The sequence below is a fragment of the Zootoca vivipara genome, chromosome 6 (assembly GCF_965207765.1).
Source record: "Zootoca vivipara chromosome 6, rZooViv2.hap1.1, whole genome shotgun sequence".
NCBI classification, from domain to species: Eukaryota; Metazoa; Chordata; class Lepidosauria; order Squamata; family Lacertidae; genus Zootoca; species Zootoca vivipara.
In genome coordinates, this window is record NC_142589.1 from 80,772,919 (window position 1) to 80,787,793 (window position 14,875).

At 42.9% G+C, this 14,875-nt stretch overlaps 1 protein-coding gene across 2 annotated transcripts in view; it reads right to left on the minus strand.

The window, feature by feature from the left end:
* LOC132592279 (snake venom vascular endothelial growth factor toxin HF) overlaps window positions 1–14,875 on the minus strand; it is a 55,107-nt gene that overhangs the window by 3,413 nt on the left and 36,819 nt on the right. For both annotated transcript variants that reach the window (XM_060275484.2, XM_088672828.1), the window contains exons 3-7: window positions 14,519–14,549; window positions 13,678–13,874; window positions 2,782–2,861; window positions 1,766–1,795; window positions 235–297 (exon numbers count right to left, since the gene is read on the minus strand). In XM_060275484.2, the coding sequence (XP_060131467.2) occupies window positions 235–297; window positions 1,766–1,795; window positions 2,782–2,861; window positions 13,678–13,874; window positions 14,519–14,549 (401 nt within the window). The remainder of the gene's footprint in view (window positions 1–234; window positions 298–1,765; window positions 1,796–2,781; window positions 2,862–13,677; window positions 13,875–14,518; window positions 14,550–14,875) is intronic.

A 14,875-nucleotide genomic window follows, 5' to 3' on the forward strand; every position in this document is an offset into this window, starting at 1 on the left:
ATAATGTTATGAAACCACTTGGGTCAGAGCGTTGGTCCATCTAACCATGTTGTCTACTCTGACTGGCAGCTGCTCTCGGTCTTGCCCATCATATTCTCCCAATGGACCTTTATCTTTATTTTGGAGATGCTAGGCTTTTGCATTAAACGTAGGGAATCTCTTCCCCTTCCCCCCCCATGAGCTAAGGCCTCTTTCCTATTGTTGCCCACTGCCATGCATTAACCGTGTACCTACAGTGGTGTGAGAGGCGTCAGGCTTGGCTCCCGGGGTCTCCTCTTGGCCCCAATCCGGTGGCTCCTGGGGAAAGGAGAGACAGGTAAATCTAGCGACCCAGCTGTTTATAAGGAGGCACCTACAGAGATGGGGAAACTGGGGTTGTCCCTGATAAATTGGGAGCACCGAGCTGTCTCTATGGAGCAATAAAGGCAGCTTCACCCCCACCCCAGTGATTCATGCATCTGATTCATCAAGACTGGATTACTGCAGTGCACTCTAACACGGGGTTTCCCTTGCAACTGATCCAGAAGCTGCAGCACAATTGCTGGGAGGATCAGTGCTGGATTTCCATATAGAATCATAGAATCATAGAGTTGGAAGAGACCACAAGGGCCATCCAGTCCAACCCCCTGCCAAGCAGGAAACACCATCAAAGCATGTCAAGCCTCTGCTTAAAGACCTCCAAAGAAGGAGACTCCACCATACTCCTTGGTAGCAAATTCCACTGCTGAACAGCTCTTACTGTCAGGAAGTTCTTCCTAATGTTCTATGTTGCCAAGGTGGAATCTTTTTTCTTGAAGTTTGAATCCATTGCTCTGTGTCCGCTTCTCTGGAGCAGCAGAAAACAATCTTTCTCCCTCCTCCATATGACATCCTTTCATATATTTGAACATGGCTATCATATCACCCCTTAACCTTCTCTTCTTGTTTATAAGCTAAACAAGCTATAGCTTTGGGCCCCACTCTCTTGGGGGCCCCAAAAAAAATTAAAGAAAAAAACCCCCACTGGGTGTACATTTCCAAATGTGTAGGCTTATATGATGTAAGTCATGGGCCCCGCCTGCTAGCCTGCTCCCTGAAATATCACTGGTTTGCTCCTTTCTATATATAGGGTGCCGACATTCTGCTTGGCCTGGTTGCACAGCAACATGTGCAAATGGCTTGAGTTACCTATTAGGCCCATAAATGACATTATAGCATATATTCAACACAAAAAAACAGCGACAATTTGTTGTCGACAAAGGACAGCTGGACCTTCAGGAGCTGAGGGCCTCATCAAACCTAAATCCGGCCCCGGGCAGGAAGCTAGCTTTGGCAACATAGAACACCTGTGCTCAGAGATCTGCTCTGCTTCCCAATGTGCTACCGGTACCTGGCCACATTCAAGGTGCTGCTATTAATATATAAAGCCCTGAACAATTTGGGACCAGTTCACCTGTGAGATCACCGGACACCCCATGTACCTCCCCCTCAACCTCTTCGATCTCTGGAAGTGGCCCTGTTCCAGCTGCCACATAAAACCCCGTTCCACATTTGTAAGAAGTCAATATTTTAGTGTGGCAGCACCTGCACTCTGGCTATTGACACCAGGCAGGTAGATGTTGATGCATGTTTTGATTGTTTGTTTTATCTTTTGAATGTTTTAAAGAGTTTTCATGATTAGTTCTACTGTTCTATTCTCTTTGTAAACTGCCTTTTCTTTTCTTTTTTACAATCAAGTGGTGTCTTAATCTCATGAAATAATTAAATACATCCCTTTACCACTTACCTCTCGCCTTTCAAACGTTTCCGCCGAGGCCTGGAAAAAGAGGAAAACATAGATTTACACTCTAGGTAACAAGCGGATTGGTTAAAGTTGATCTGGTGTGTGTGCCTCCCATAGAAAAAGCACCCAGCCTGGCATCCTGTTTTCAAAGTGGCCAAAGAACCTAGGAATGTGGATAGACTGCCACTGGAGCTGGAGGTTCCACAAGAACCTAAGAAGAGCGCAGCTGTTGGATCAGCCCAATTGCCCATCTAGTCCAGCATCCTGTTTTCACAGTGGCCATCCAGATGCCTGTGGGAAACCGGTAAGCAGGATCCGAGCGTGAGAACCTTCTCTCCTCCTGCGGTTCCCAGCAACTGGTATTCTAAAGCATTGCTGCCTCCGACTGTGGAGGCAGAACACAGCCATCCTAGCTAGGAGCCATCAATAGTCCTCTCCTCCTCCATGATTTTGTCTCTTCCTCTTTTAAAGCCACCCCAAGTGGGCGGCCATCCCCGCTTCCTGTAGCAGTGAGTTCCATAGTTTAACTCTGTGCTGTGTGAATAAGTTCCTTTCCTATATCTGTCCTGAATTTCCCAACATTCAGCTTCGTTGGAGTCCACAAGTTCTAGTGTCGTGAGAGAGGGAGAAAAACTTCCCAATCTCCGCTTTCTCCATGCCAGTCATGATTTTGTAAACTTTGGCCATACAGCTTCTTCCTCTCCTTTTCCCTGAACTAAAGAATCCCAAACGCACACTTTCTAAAATTCAGGGAATGGGTGGATATGGGAGACAGAGAGGGGAAACACTCTGTACGTGCTCAGGGGAACTTTTACAAGTGCACCATACATTACAGTATAGGGTGGAGCTGTGGTTTGGAAAATAGGTTCTGGGGTGCAGCGAGAATGAGCTGTGGCATGACAGAGAACCCTTTATGCCCCTCCGCCCCCTGACACCCAGCTGCAGACCCTCCCTGCCAAACCTCCCCTCTCTTGCACCCCCTGCAGGCCACGCTGGCTCCTGCTTGGCCTTCGTCTCACCTGCAAGAGCAGCGGGTGTGCTCCACAAACTTCATTTCTTCCTGCTGAGTCGTGCCCATGATGGGGCTCACTCGGAGCACCTGCCAAGGGGGAAGGGAGACATGTCACCTTCCACCAGCTGCACCAGCTCCATCTCCCGTCCTCCCCGGGCACCTGCCCCACTAGATGGCGGAGACAGTGTGCTGGGGCAGATTGAACTGCGGGTCTCATTCAGCCAGACATACCCTCACATGCCCAAATCCGGGGTCAGCTCCAATGTTAGTCATACGGATTCAACCCACACTGGCATCCATCATGGAATCACAGAGTTGGAAGAGGCACCCGAGGGTCATCTAGTCCAACCCCCTGCAATGCAGGAATCTCAACTAAAGCATTCATGACTGATGGCCACCCAACCTCTGCTTAAAAACCTCCAGTCAAGGAGAATCCAACACCTACCAAGGTGTTGAACAGCTCTTTACCATCTTACCTAAGGTTTAGTCAGAATCTCCTTTCTTGTACCTTGAAGCTATGGGTTCGAGTCCTACACTCCAGAGCAGGAGAAAACAAGCTAGTTCCTTCTTCCATGGGACAGCCCTTCAGATATGTGAAGATGGCCATCCTATCACCTTTCAGTCTCCTCTTTTCAAGGCTCAGCTACCTCAACCGTTCCTTGTAAGGCTTGGAGGTTCATCTGCCACGAGTTCTTTAGTTGTGATTCCTGCATTGATTCCTGCTACATGACCCCTGGGGGGGGGGTCCCTTCCAACCCTACAGTACTATGTAAAATGTAATTATCTTTATTACGGTCAAAGACCAAAAGACAATTTGTGACAAATATTGTTGATTGGGTTAAAAGAAGAATATGATAAAAATTACAGTCCAATTCACAGAATTGATGCAACCATTTAAATTGGGATTAGTCCTTTTAAAATTTTATAATTTAAATTATTGAATCTCAGCTATGTATTATCATTCCTTCACGGGTTAGAATTCAAACTCCTTCGCTGGTCATTGCTGACGCCATTACTCTTCTAACTCTTGTCGCAATGTAAACACTGTCTGTTTAAGAGAAACAGGTGCAAGCGTTTCTCTTAATTGCTCACAGGCGTGGGCTCTGTTTTTTGTAGATAAGGCTCTGCCAGAAAGCCTTCTGCATCTCTCTTTGTTAGATCTTGTAGTTTGATGCATTTCGTTATGGGTCACTCTCTGTTCGTTCTTAGTTTAAGAGATTCCTTTAGTTAAACCTTAGTATAATTACTTTGTTTGCTGATAGTTATCGGGTAGTTTAATGAGAGTTTTGTGGGAGGTTTTGGATGTGGGAGAAAGTATTTATTTTTAGTTTAAAGCCTTTAGAGACAGTTTGTTTTTCAGTTGAAGAAACCCATCAGTTTGTTTATCATCTGTATGCTTTGACAAGCATACAGCTAGTAAGGGGTTTCACACAAGGGAGATAATACCCTACACTCTTGGTGGTGTTTTGCTTAGCCAGGTCAACTTCTAACTGCGCATACTCTGCGTGAAGCATATTTTAAGGGGCCACTGGAAACAGGGTGATTTGTGTACCCAGTTATTCCCAATTTTACTTGATATATTACATTCCAATAGGTTATGGGCCCAGCAGGCTGGTTTTGGGACCTGCATTTATAGAAGTTTGTAGCTAAGACATCCCAGAGAAAAACATAGATTATCTTCCCACAGAGAAAGTGGAAGGCTGAGGCTGTGGCTGTGTGCATAGTAATTACTGCAGCTGTGAAAGAGCTGAAACCTGAGAAAGCCGTGGGCTATTTGGTTAGAAAGGAAGCTGCTGAAAGGCAGGGAACGCTGAGTAGTTTAAACCAGTGCTGTGAGTGAGCAGTGTGCATTCCTACCATGGCAGAGGGGGCATTTTCTCAAGGAATTCCTTTTGAGAGGCTAAATGACAAAAACTATGCACAGTGGTGCCTGAAAGCCAAAGCATATTTAAAAAGAGAAGGTCTATGGACGGTAGTTGAAAACCCACTAAATGATGATCCCACAGAAGAGGAACTTAGGCAAGATGAGATAGCCAGTTCCACTCTCATTTTGAGTATTATGAACTCCCAACTACCACATGTTCAAAATTTAGTTACAGCAAACAAGATTTGGGTGGCATTAAGGGACATTTATGTTAGACAAACTGCTGGAAGCAGAATTGGGCTAACACGTGTTTTGTATAACACAAAGCTTGCTCCAGGACAATGTGTGAAGGAGCATTTACTGAAGCTGACTGCACTTTTTGCAGAATTGCAGACAGTAGGCGTTGAGAGAGATGATGAAAATAGAGCTTACATAACTCTTAGTTCTCTAGACTCTTCTTGGGGAAATCTTGTTCAAATACTTGAGTCTATGCCTAGGCAGGAACTCACCAAGGGGTATGTCTATGGGAGGCTTGTTACTGAACAAGAAAGACGTTCAAGACAAAAGGAAGAAGGTTCTAAAGGGGTTTGTTGTGTCACCTGTGAAGCAGAATGTTATCAGGATGTATTAAGTTTACCCAAACAAGAGAAAGATATGTGGCAAAAGGCAATGGAAAAAGAAATGAAGTCTCTTAAAGACCTTGGAGTATATTCTGTCACATCACTGCCCGAAGGCAAGGAGGCAGTGTAGATGGGTCTATAGAGTTAAGAGGTCTGCCACGGGAGAAGCACAATGTAAAGCACGTTTAGTGGCGAGAGGGTTTACGCAAAAACCAGGCATCCATTACACGGCTGTTTACTCTCCCACAGCTAGGAGTGATACGATGAGAATGCTGTTAGTCTATGCAGCACAAACAGGGTTAAAGGTCAACCATTTTGATGTTGACACAGCCTATTTAAATTCACCTTTGGAAGAAGAAATTTATATGCAACAACCTTTAGGGTTTAAAGAAGGAAAACTTGGACAAGTTTACCGGTTGCATAAATCCACATATGGCCTAAAACAATCGGCTAGAAACTGGAATATTTTTCTAGATAATGTGCTTACAAGCTTGGGATTTAAAAGTTGTGTGGCCGACAATTGTTTATATGAAAGAGGTTCAAATAATAAAAAAAGAACTAGTTTTGGTTTTTGTTGATGATATGATTTACGTAGCTGAAACTGAAGCCCAAATTCAAACTTTTGCAGAACAGCTACAAGGTCACTTTAAGATTAAAAACCTAGGGGAAATACATGAGTACCTAGGAGTGCAAATCACAAGAAGTGAGGATGGAAGTTTTCTGTTAAACCAAACACTTAAAACTGAGCTACTACTACAAAGATTTAACATGTCTGAGTGTAAAAGTGTGCGGACACCTATGGAAGTAGATTTTATAAAAAGTGCTCAATCTGAAAATGATGTAAGGTTTGAAAGTCCTGAGTTATATCAGTCTGCTATAGGAAGCTAATTATATTTATCCGTGTGGAGTAGGCCGGATTTATCTTATGCAGTTGGTATACTCAGTAGATCAGTTGCTGAACCAAAGAAACATGATTGGCTTGGAGTAAAACGTATTTTCCGTTATTTAAAAGGCACCAAAGATTTTTGCCTAAAGCTATCATCTTCTGGAACTGAACTAATTAGTTGTTTTGTTGATAGTGACTGGGCAAACTTGCCAGACTGAAAATCAGTATCCGGTTTGGTCATCAAATTTGGAGACTCCTTGATAGGATTGAGTTCGAGGAAGCAGGGTCTGATAACTTTGTCTTCTACAGAAGCTGAGTTCTGTGCTCTTTCGGAATTATGCAGAGAGCTAGAATATTATATTAGTTTGGTTAATGATGTTCAAGGAACGTGTGTGTTACCCATTACGGTCTGGGAAGACTGTCAACTCTGTATATCTTTGGCCAAGACAGGAAATTTTAAATCCAGAACAAAACACGTGGATATACGTTTCCAAAATGTTTGCCAACAGTTTAAGAGAGGTCTCATTCAGTACTGTCCTACAGAAGATAATGTAGCCGGCGGTCTAACCAAGCCTCTAACTTTTCAGAAACACAGTGATTTGTGCAAGCACCTAAATATGGGAAGATATAAGTAAGATGCGAATGTTCAGTATTTAGACAATAGACCGGGAGGGGGTGTTGGATTTTGTTTTGAATAGTCATTACTTTCATGCCGGTCTAATGTAAACACTGTCTGTTTAAGAGAAACAGGTGCAAGCGTTTCTCTTAATTGCTCACAGGCGTGGGCTCTGTTTTTTGTAGATAAGGCTCTGCCAGAAAGCCTTCTGCATCTCTCTTTGTTAGATCTTGCAGTTTGATGCATTTCGTTATGGGTCACTCTCTGTTCGTTCTTAGTTTAAGAGATTCCTTTAGTTAAACCTTAGTATAATTACTTTGTTTGCTGATAGTTATCGGGTAGTTTAATGAGAGTTTTGTGGGAGGTTTTTGTGGGAGATTTTGGATGTGGGAGAAAGTATTTTTAGTTTAAAGCCTTTAGAGACAGTTTGTTCTTCAGTTGAAGAAACCCATCAGTTTGTTTTTCATCTGTATGCTTTGATAAGCATACAGCTAGTAAGGGGTTTCACACAAGGGAGATAATACCCTACACTCTTGGTGGTGTTTTGCTTAGCCAGGTCAACTTCTAACTGCGCATACTCTGCGTGAAGCATATTTTAAGGGGCCACTGGAAACAGGGTGATTTGTGTACCCAGTTATTCCCAATATTATTATTTTACTTGATATATTACATTCCAATAGGTTATGGGCCCAGCAGGCTGGTTTTGGGACCTGCATTTATAGAAGTTTGTAGCTAAGACATCCCAGAGAAAAACATAGATTATCTTCCCAAAGAGAAAGTGGAAGGCTGAGGCTGTGGCTGTGTGCATAGTAATCACTGCAGCTGTGAAAGAGCTGAAACCTGAGAAAGCCGTGGGCTATTTGGTTAGAAAGGAAGCTGCTGAAAGGCAGGGAACGCTGAGTAGTTTAAACCAGTGCTGTGAGTAAGCAGTGTGCATTCCTACCATGGCAGAGGGGGCATTTTCTCAAGGAATTCCTTTTGAGAGGCTAAATGACAAAAACTATGCACAGTGGTGCCTGAAAGCCAAAGCATATTTAAAAAGAGAAGGTCTATGGACGGTAGTTGAAAACCCACTAAATGATGATCCCACAGAAGAGGAACTTAGGCAAGATGAGATAGCCAGTTCCACTCTCATTTTGAGTATTATGAACTCCCAACTACCACATGTTCAAAATTTAGTTACAGCAAACAAGATTTGGGTGGCATTAAGGGACATTTATGTTAGACAAACTGCTGGAAGCAGAATTGGGCTAACGCGTTTTTTGTATAACACAAAGCTTGCTCCAGGACAATGTGTGAAGGAGCATTTACTGAAGCTGGCTGCACTTTTTGCAGAATTGCAGACGGTAGGCGTTGAGAGAGATGATGAAAATAGAGCTTACATAACTCTTAGTTCTCTAGACTCTTCTTGGGGAAATCTTGTTCAAATACTTGAGTCTATGCCTAGGCAGGAACTCACCAAGGGGTATGTCTATGGGAGGCTTGTTACTGAACAAGAAAGACGTTCAAGACAAAAGGAAGAAGGTCCTAAAGGGGTTTGTTGTGTCACCTGTGAACCAGAATGTTATCAGGATGTATTAAGTTTACCCAAACAAGAGAAAGATATGTGGCAAAAGGCAATGGAAAAAGAAATGAAGTCTCTTAAAGACCTTGGAGTATATTCTGTCACATCACTGCCCGAAGGCAAGGAGGCAGTAGGGTGTAGATGGGTCTATAGAGTTAAGAGGTCTGCCATGGGAGAAGCACAATGTAAAGCACGTTTAGTGGCGAGAGGGTTTACGCAAAAACCAGGCATCCATTGCACGGCTGTTTACTCTCCCACAGCTAGGAGTGATACGATGAGAATGCTGTTAGTCTATGCAGCACAAACAGGGTTAAAGGTCAACCATTTTGATGTTGACACAGCCTATTTAAATTCACCTTTGGAAGAAGAAATTTATATGCAACAACCTTTAGGGTTTAAAGAAGGAAAACTTGGACAAGTTTACCGGTTGCATAAATCCATATATGGCCTAAAACAATCGGCTAGAAACTGGAATATTTTTCTAGATAATGTGCTTACAAGCTTGGGATTTAAAAGTTGTGTGGCCGACAATTGTTTATATGTAAGAGGTTCAAATAATAATAAAAAGAACTAGTTTTGGTTTTTGTTGATGATATGATTTACGTAGCTGAAACTGAAGCCCAAATTCAAACTTTTGCAGAACAGCTACAAGGTCACTTTAAGATTAAAAACCCTAGGGGAAATACATGAGTACCTAGGAGTGCAAATCACAAGAAGTGAGGATGGAAGTTTTCTGTTAAACCAAACACGTAAAACTGAGCTACTACTACAAAGATTTAACATGTCTGAGTGTAAAAGTGTGCGGACACCTATGGAAGTAGATTTTATAAAAAGTGCTCAATCTGAAAATGATGTAAGGTTTGAAAGTCCTGAGTTATATCAGTCTGCTATAGGAAGCTTATTATATTTATCCGTGTGGAGTAGGCCGGATTTATCTTATGCAGTTGGTATACTCAGTAGATCAGTTGCTGAACCAAAGAAACATGATTGGCTTGGAGTAAAACGTATTTTCCGTTATTTAAAAGGCACCAAAGACTTTTGCCTAAAGCTATCATCTTCTGGAACTGAACTAATTAGTTGTTTTGTTGACAGTGACCGGGCAAACTTGCCAGACCGAAAATCAGTATCCGGTTTGGTCATCAAATTTGGAGATTCCTTGATAGGATTGAGTTCGAGGAAGCAGGGTCTGATAACTTTGTCTTCTACAGAAGCTGAGTTCTGTGCTCTTTCGGAATTATGCAGAGAGCTAGAATATTATATTAGTTTGGTTAATGATGTTCAAGGAACGTGTGTGTTACCCATTACGGTCTGGGAAGACTGTCAACTCTGTATATCTTTGGCCAAGACAGGAAATTTTAAATCCAGAACAAAACACGTGGATATACGTTTCCAAAATGTTTGCCAACAGTTTAAGAGAGGTCTCATTCAGTACTGTCCTACAGAAGATAATGTAGCCGGCGGTCTAACCAAGCCTCTAACTTTTCAGAAACACAGTGATTTGTGCAAGCACCTAAATATGGGAAGATATAAGTAAGATGCGAATGTTCAGTATTTAGACAATAGACCGGGAGGGGGTGTTGGATTTTGTTTTGAATAGTCATTACTTTCATGCCGGTCTAATGTAAACACTGTCTAAGAGAAACAGGTGCAAGCGTTTCTCTTAATTGCTCACAGGCGTGGGCTCTGTTTTTTGTAGATAAGGCTCTGCCAGAAAGCCTTCTGCATCTCTCTTTGTTAGATCTTGCAGTTTGATGCATTTCGTTATGGGTCACTCTCTGTTCGTTCTTAGTTTAAGAGATTCCTTTAGTTAAACCTTAGTATAATTACTTTGTTTGCTGATAGTTATCGGGTAGTTTAATGAGAGTTTTGTGGGAGGTTTTTGTGGGAGGTTTTGGATGTGGGAGAAAGTATTTTTAGTTTAAAGCCTTTAGAGACAGTTTGTTCTTCAGTTGAAGAAACCCATCAGTTTGTTTTTCATCTGTATGCTTTGATAAGCATACAGCTAGTAAGGGGTTTCACACAAGGGAGATAATACCCTACACTCTTGGTGGTGTTTTGCTTAGCCAGGTCAACTTCTAACTGCGCATACTCTGCGTGAAGCATATTTTAAGGGGCCACTGGAAACAGGGTGATTTGTGTACCCAGTTATTCCCAATATTATTATTTTACTTGATATATTACATTCCAATAGGTTATGGGCCCAGCAGGCTGGTTTTGGGACCTGCATTTATAGAAGTTTGTAGCTAAGACATCCCAGAGAAAAACATAGATTATCTTCCCAAAGAGAAAGTGGAAGGCTGAGGCTGTGGCTGTGTGCATAGTAATCACTGCAGCTGTGAAAGAGCTGAAACCTGAGAAAGCCGTGGGCTATTTGGTTAGAAAGGAAGCTGCTGAAAGGCAGGGAACGCTGAGTAGTTTAAACCAGTGCTGTGAGTAAGCAGTGTGCATTCCTACCATGGCAGAGGGGGCATTTTCTCAAGGAATTCCTTTTGAGAGGCTAAATGACAAAAACTATGCACAGTGGTGCCTGAAAGCCAAAGCATATTTAAAAAGAGAAGGTCTATGGACGGTAGTTGAAAACCCACTAAATGATGATCCCACAGAAGAGGAACTTAGGCAAGATGAGATAGCCAGTTCCACTCTCATTTTGAGTATTATGAACTCCCAACTACCACATGTTCAAAATTTAGTTACAGCAAACAAGATTTGGGTGGCATTAAGGGACATTTATGTTAGACAAACTGCTGGAAGCAGAATTGGGCTAACGCGTTTTTTGTATAACACAAAGCTTGCTCCAGGACAATGTGTGAAGGAGCATTTACTGAAGCTGGCTGCACTTTTTGCAGAATTGCAGACGGTAGGCGTTGAGAGAGATGATGAAAATAGAGCTTACATAACTCTTAGTTCTCTAGACTCTTCTTGGGGAAATCTTGTTCAAATACTTGAGTCTATGCCTAGGCAGGAACTCACCAAGGGGTATGTCTATGGGAGGCTTGTTACTGAACAAGAAAGACGTTCAAGACAAAAGGAAGAAGGTCCTAAAGGGGTTTGTTGTGTCACCTGTGAACCAGAATGTTATCAGGATGTATTAAGTTTACCCAAACAAGAGAAAGATATGTGGCAAAAGGCAATGGAAAAAGAAATGAAGTCTCTTAAAGACCTTGGAGTATATTCTGTCACATCACTGCCCGAAGGCAAGGAGGCAGTAGGGTGTAGATGGGTCTATAGAGTTAAGAGGTCTGCCATGGGAGAAGCACAATGTAAAGCACGTTTAGTGGCGAGAGGGTTTACGCAAAAACCAGGCATCCATTGCACGGCTGTTTACTCTCCCACAGCTAGGAGTGATACGATGAGAATGCTGTTAGTCTATGCAGCACAAACAGGGTTAAAGGTCAACCATTTTGATGTTGACACAGCCTATTTAAATTCACCTTTGGAAGAAGAAATTTATATGCAACAACCTTTAGGGTTTAAAGAAGGAAAACTTGGACAAGTTTACCGGTTGCATAAATCCATATATGGCCTAAAACAATCGGCTAGAAACTGGAATATTTTTCTAGATAATGTGCTTACAAGCTTGGGATTTAAAAGTTGTGTGGCCGACAATTGTTTATATGTAAGAGGTTCAAATAATAATAAAAAGAACTAGTTTTGGTTTTTGTTGATGATATGATTTACGTAGCTGAAACTGAAGCCCAAATTCAAACTTTTGCAGAACAGCTACAAGGTCACTTTAAGATTAAAAACCCTAGGGGAAATACATGAGTACCTAGGAGTGCAAATCACAAGAAGTGAGGATGGAAGTTTTCTGTTAAACCAAACACGTAAAACTGAGCTACTACTACAAAGATTTAACATGTCTGAGTGTAAAAGTGTGCGGACACCTATGGAAGTAGATTTTATAAAAAGTGCTCAATCTGAAAATGATGTAAGGTTTGAAAGTCCTGAGTTATATCAGTCTGCTATAGGAAGCTTATTATATTTATCCGTGTGGAGTAGGCCGGATTTATCTTATGCAGTTGGTATACTCAGTAGATCAGTTGCTGAACCAAAGAAACATGATTGGCTTGGAGTAAAACGTATTTTCCGTTATTTAAAAGGCACCAAAGACTTTTGCCTAAAGCTATCATCTTCTGGAACTGAACTAATTAGTTGTTTTGTTGACAGTGACCGGGCAAACTTGCCAGACCGAAAATCAGTATCCGGTTTGGTCATCAAATTTGGAGATTCCTTGATAGGATTGAGTTCGAGGAAGCAGGGTCTGATAACTTTGTCTTCTACAGAAGCTGAGTTCTGTGCTCTTTCGGAATTATGCAGAGAGCTAGAATATTATATTAGTTTGGTTAATGATGTTCAAGGAACGTGTGTGTTACCCATTACGGTCTGGGAAGACTGTCAACTCTGTATATCTTTGGCCAAGACAGGAAATTTTAAATCCAGAACAAAACACGTGGATATACGTTTCCAAAATGTTTGCCAACAGTTTAAGAGAGGTCTCATTCAGTACTGTCCTACAGAAGATAATGTAGCCGGCGGTCTAACCAAGCCTCTAACTTTTCAGAAACACAGTGATTTGTGCAAGCACCTAAATATGGGAAGATATAAGTAAGATGCGAATGTTCAGTATTTAGACAATAGACCGGGAGGGGGTGTTGGATTTTGTTTTGAATAGTCATTACTTTCATGCCGGTCTAATGTAAACACTGTCTGTTTAAGAGAAACAGGTGCAAGCGTTTCTCTTAATTGCTCACAGGCGTGGGCTCTGTTTTTTGTAGATAAGGCTCTGCCAGAAAGCCTTCTGCATCTCTTTGTTAGATCTTGCAGTTTGATGCATTTCGTTATGGGTCACTCTCTGTTCGTTCTTAGTTTAAGAGATTCCTTTAGTTAAACCTTAGTATAATTACTTTGTTTGCTGATAGTTATCGGGTAGTTAAATGAGAGTTTTGTGGGAGGTTTTTGTGGGAGGTTTTGGATGTGGGAGAAAGTATTTTTAGTTTAAAGCCTTTAGAGACAGTTTGTTCTTCAGTTGAAGAAACCCATCAGTTTGTTTTTCATCTGTATGCTTTGACAAGCATACAGCTAGTAAGGGGTTTCACACAAGGGAGATAATACCCTACACTCTTGGTGGTGTTTTGCTTAGCCAGGTCAACTTCTAACTGCGCATACTCTGAGTGAAGCATATTTTAAGGGGCCACTGGAAACAGGGTGATTTGTGTACCCAGTTATTCCCAATATTATTATTTTACTTGATATATTACATTCCAATATGGGGGTCCCTTTGAACTCTACAATTTCGTGGTGCCTCTGTGGTTCTAAGACTCAGGGCAAGGCAGCCCTTTCCCCACAGGCGCACCTGCAAGTCGATGGTCCGGGTCTCCACGGCGCTGCACTCCAGGCTCTCGTCCCCACAGCAACCGGCACATCTCCAGAGGGGGACGCAGGGGGGCTTGAAGATGTGCTCGGTCTCATGGGGGAATTCGCTCAGGATGTCCACCAGGGTCTCACGGGCCTGGCAGTAGCTGCGTTTCCAGACCTCCTCGAAGGGCACCACTGCAGGACAATGGAGGAGAGGGGCGGTCAGATCCTCCGGCCCTTGGCACAACCCCACCCCCAGACTCTCTTTGCTGCCTGCTGTGTTGTTTTTGCTGTGTTAGCAGCACTTAAGTGACCTACCTGGGTCCAGCTGTCCTTTGTCAACAACAAATGGTCACTGTTTTTTGTGTGTTGAATATATGCTATATGGTAATTTATGGAGCTAATACAGGGGTCAGCAAACTTTTTCAGCAGGGGGCAGTCCACTGTCCCTCAGAGCTTGTCGGGGGCAGGACTATATTTTGAAGGGGGGAAATGAATGAATTCCTATGCCCCACAAATAACCCAGAGATGCATTTTAAATAAAAGGACACATTCTGGCCAAAGCATTTTGGACCAACTGACGTTTCCAGGTGGTCTTCAAGGAAAAGCTCCATGTGGAGCACATTGCAGTGATCCAGCCTGAAAGTTACCGGTGCCTGGAGGGCAGTGGCCAAGTCATCTCTGTCCGAAAGAGGCTGTAGCTGGCGAACCCTCCAGAGCTGAAACAAAACACTCCTTGCCACTGGATGCAAACTCTGCAGTTTGGAAAGTTGTGCCTTTTCCACGTGGGGAAGGCAGGGAATTTTACAGAAAGGGGAAGGTGGGGACAAGAAACTCACCTCCTGCTGGCTGCTCGGAAGTCAACACCGGCTGTAAGTGAACGGAGGACCAGTTAGAAAGGAGTACCCTTGGGTGGGGTCTGCGATAGTACACTGAGGTCCGGCTCCGAGGGCCTTCTGGCAGTTCCCTCGCTGAGAGAAGTGAAGCTACAGGGAACCAGGCAGAGGGCCTTCTCGGTGATGGCACCCGCCCTGTGGAACGCCCTCCCATCAGATGTCAAGGAAATAAACAACTACAGTGGTACCTTGGTTGTCAAACGCTTTGGTACTCAAACAACTTGGAACCCAAACACTGCAAACTGTTCTGGTTTGTGAACTTTTTTCGGAAGCCAAACGTTTTGAATGTTACGCTTCCGA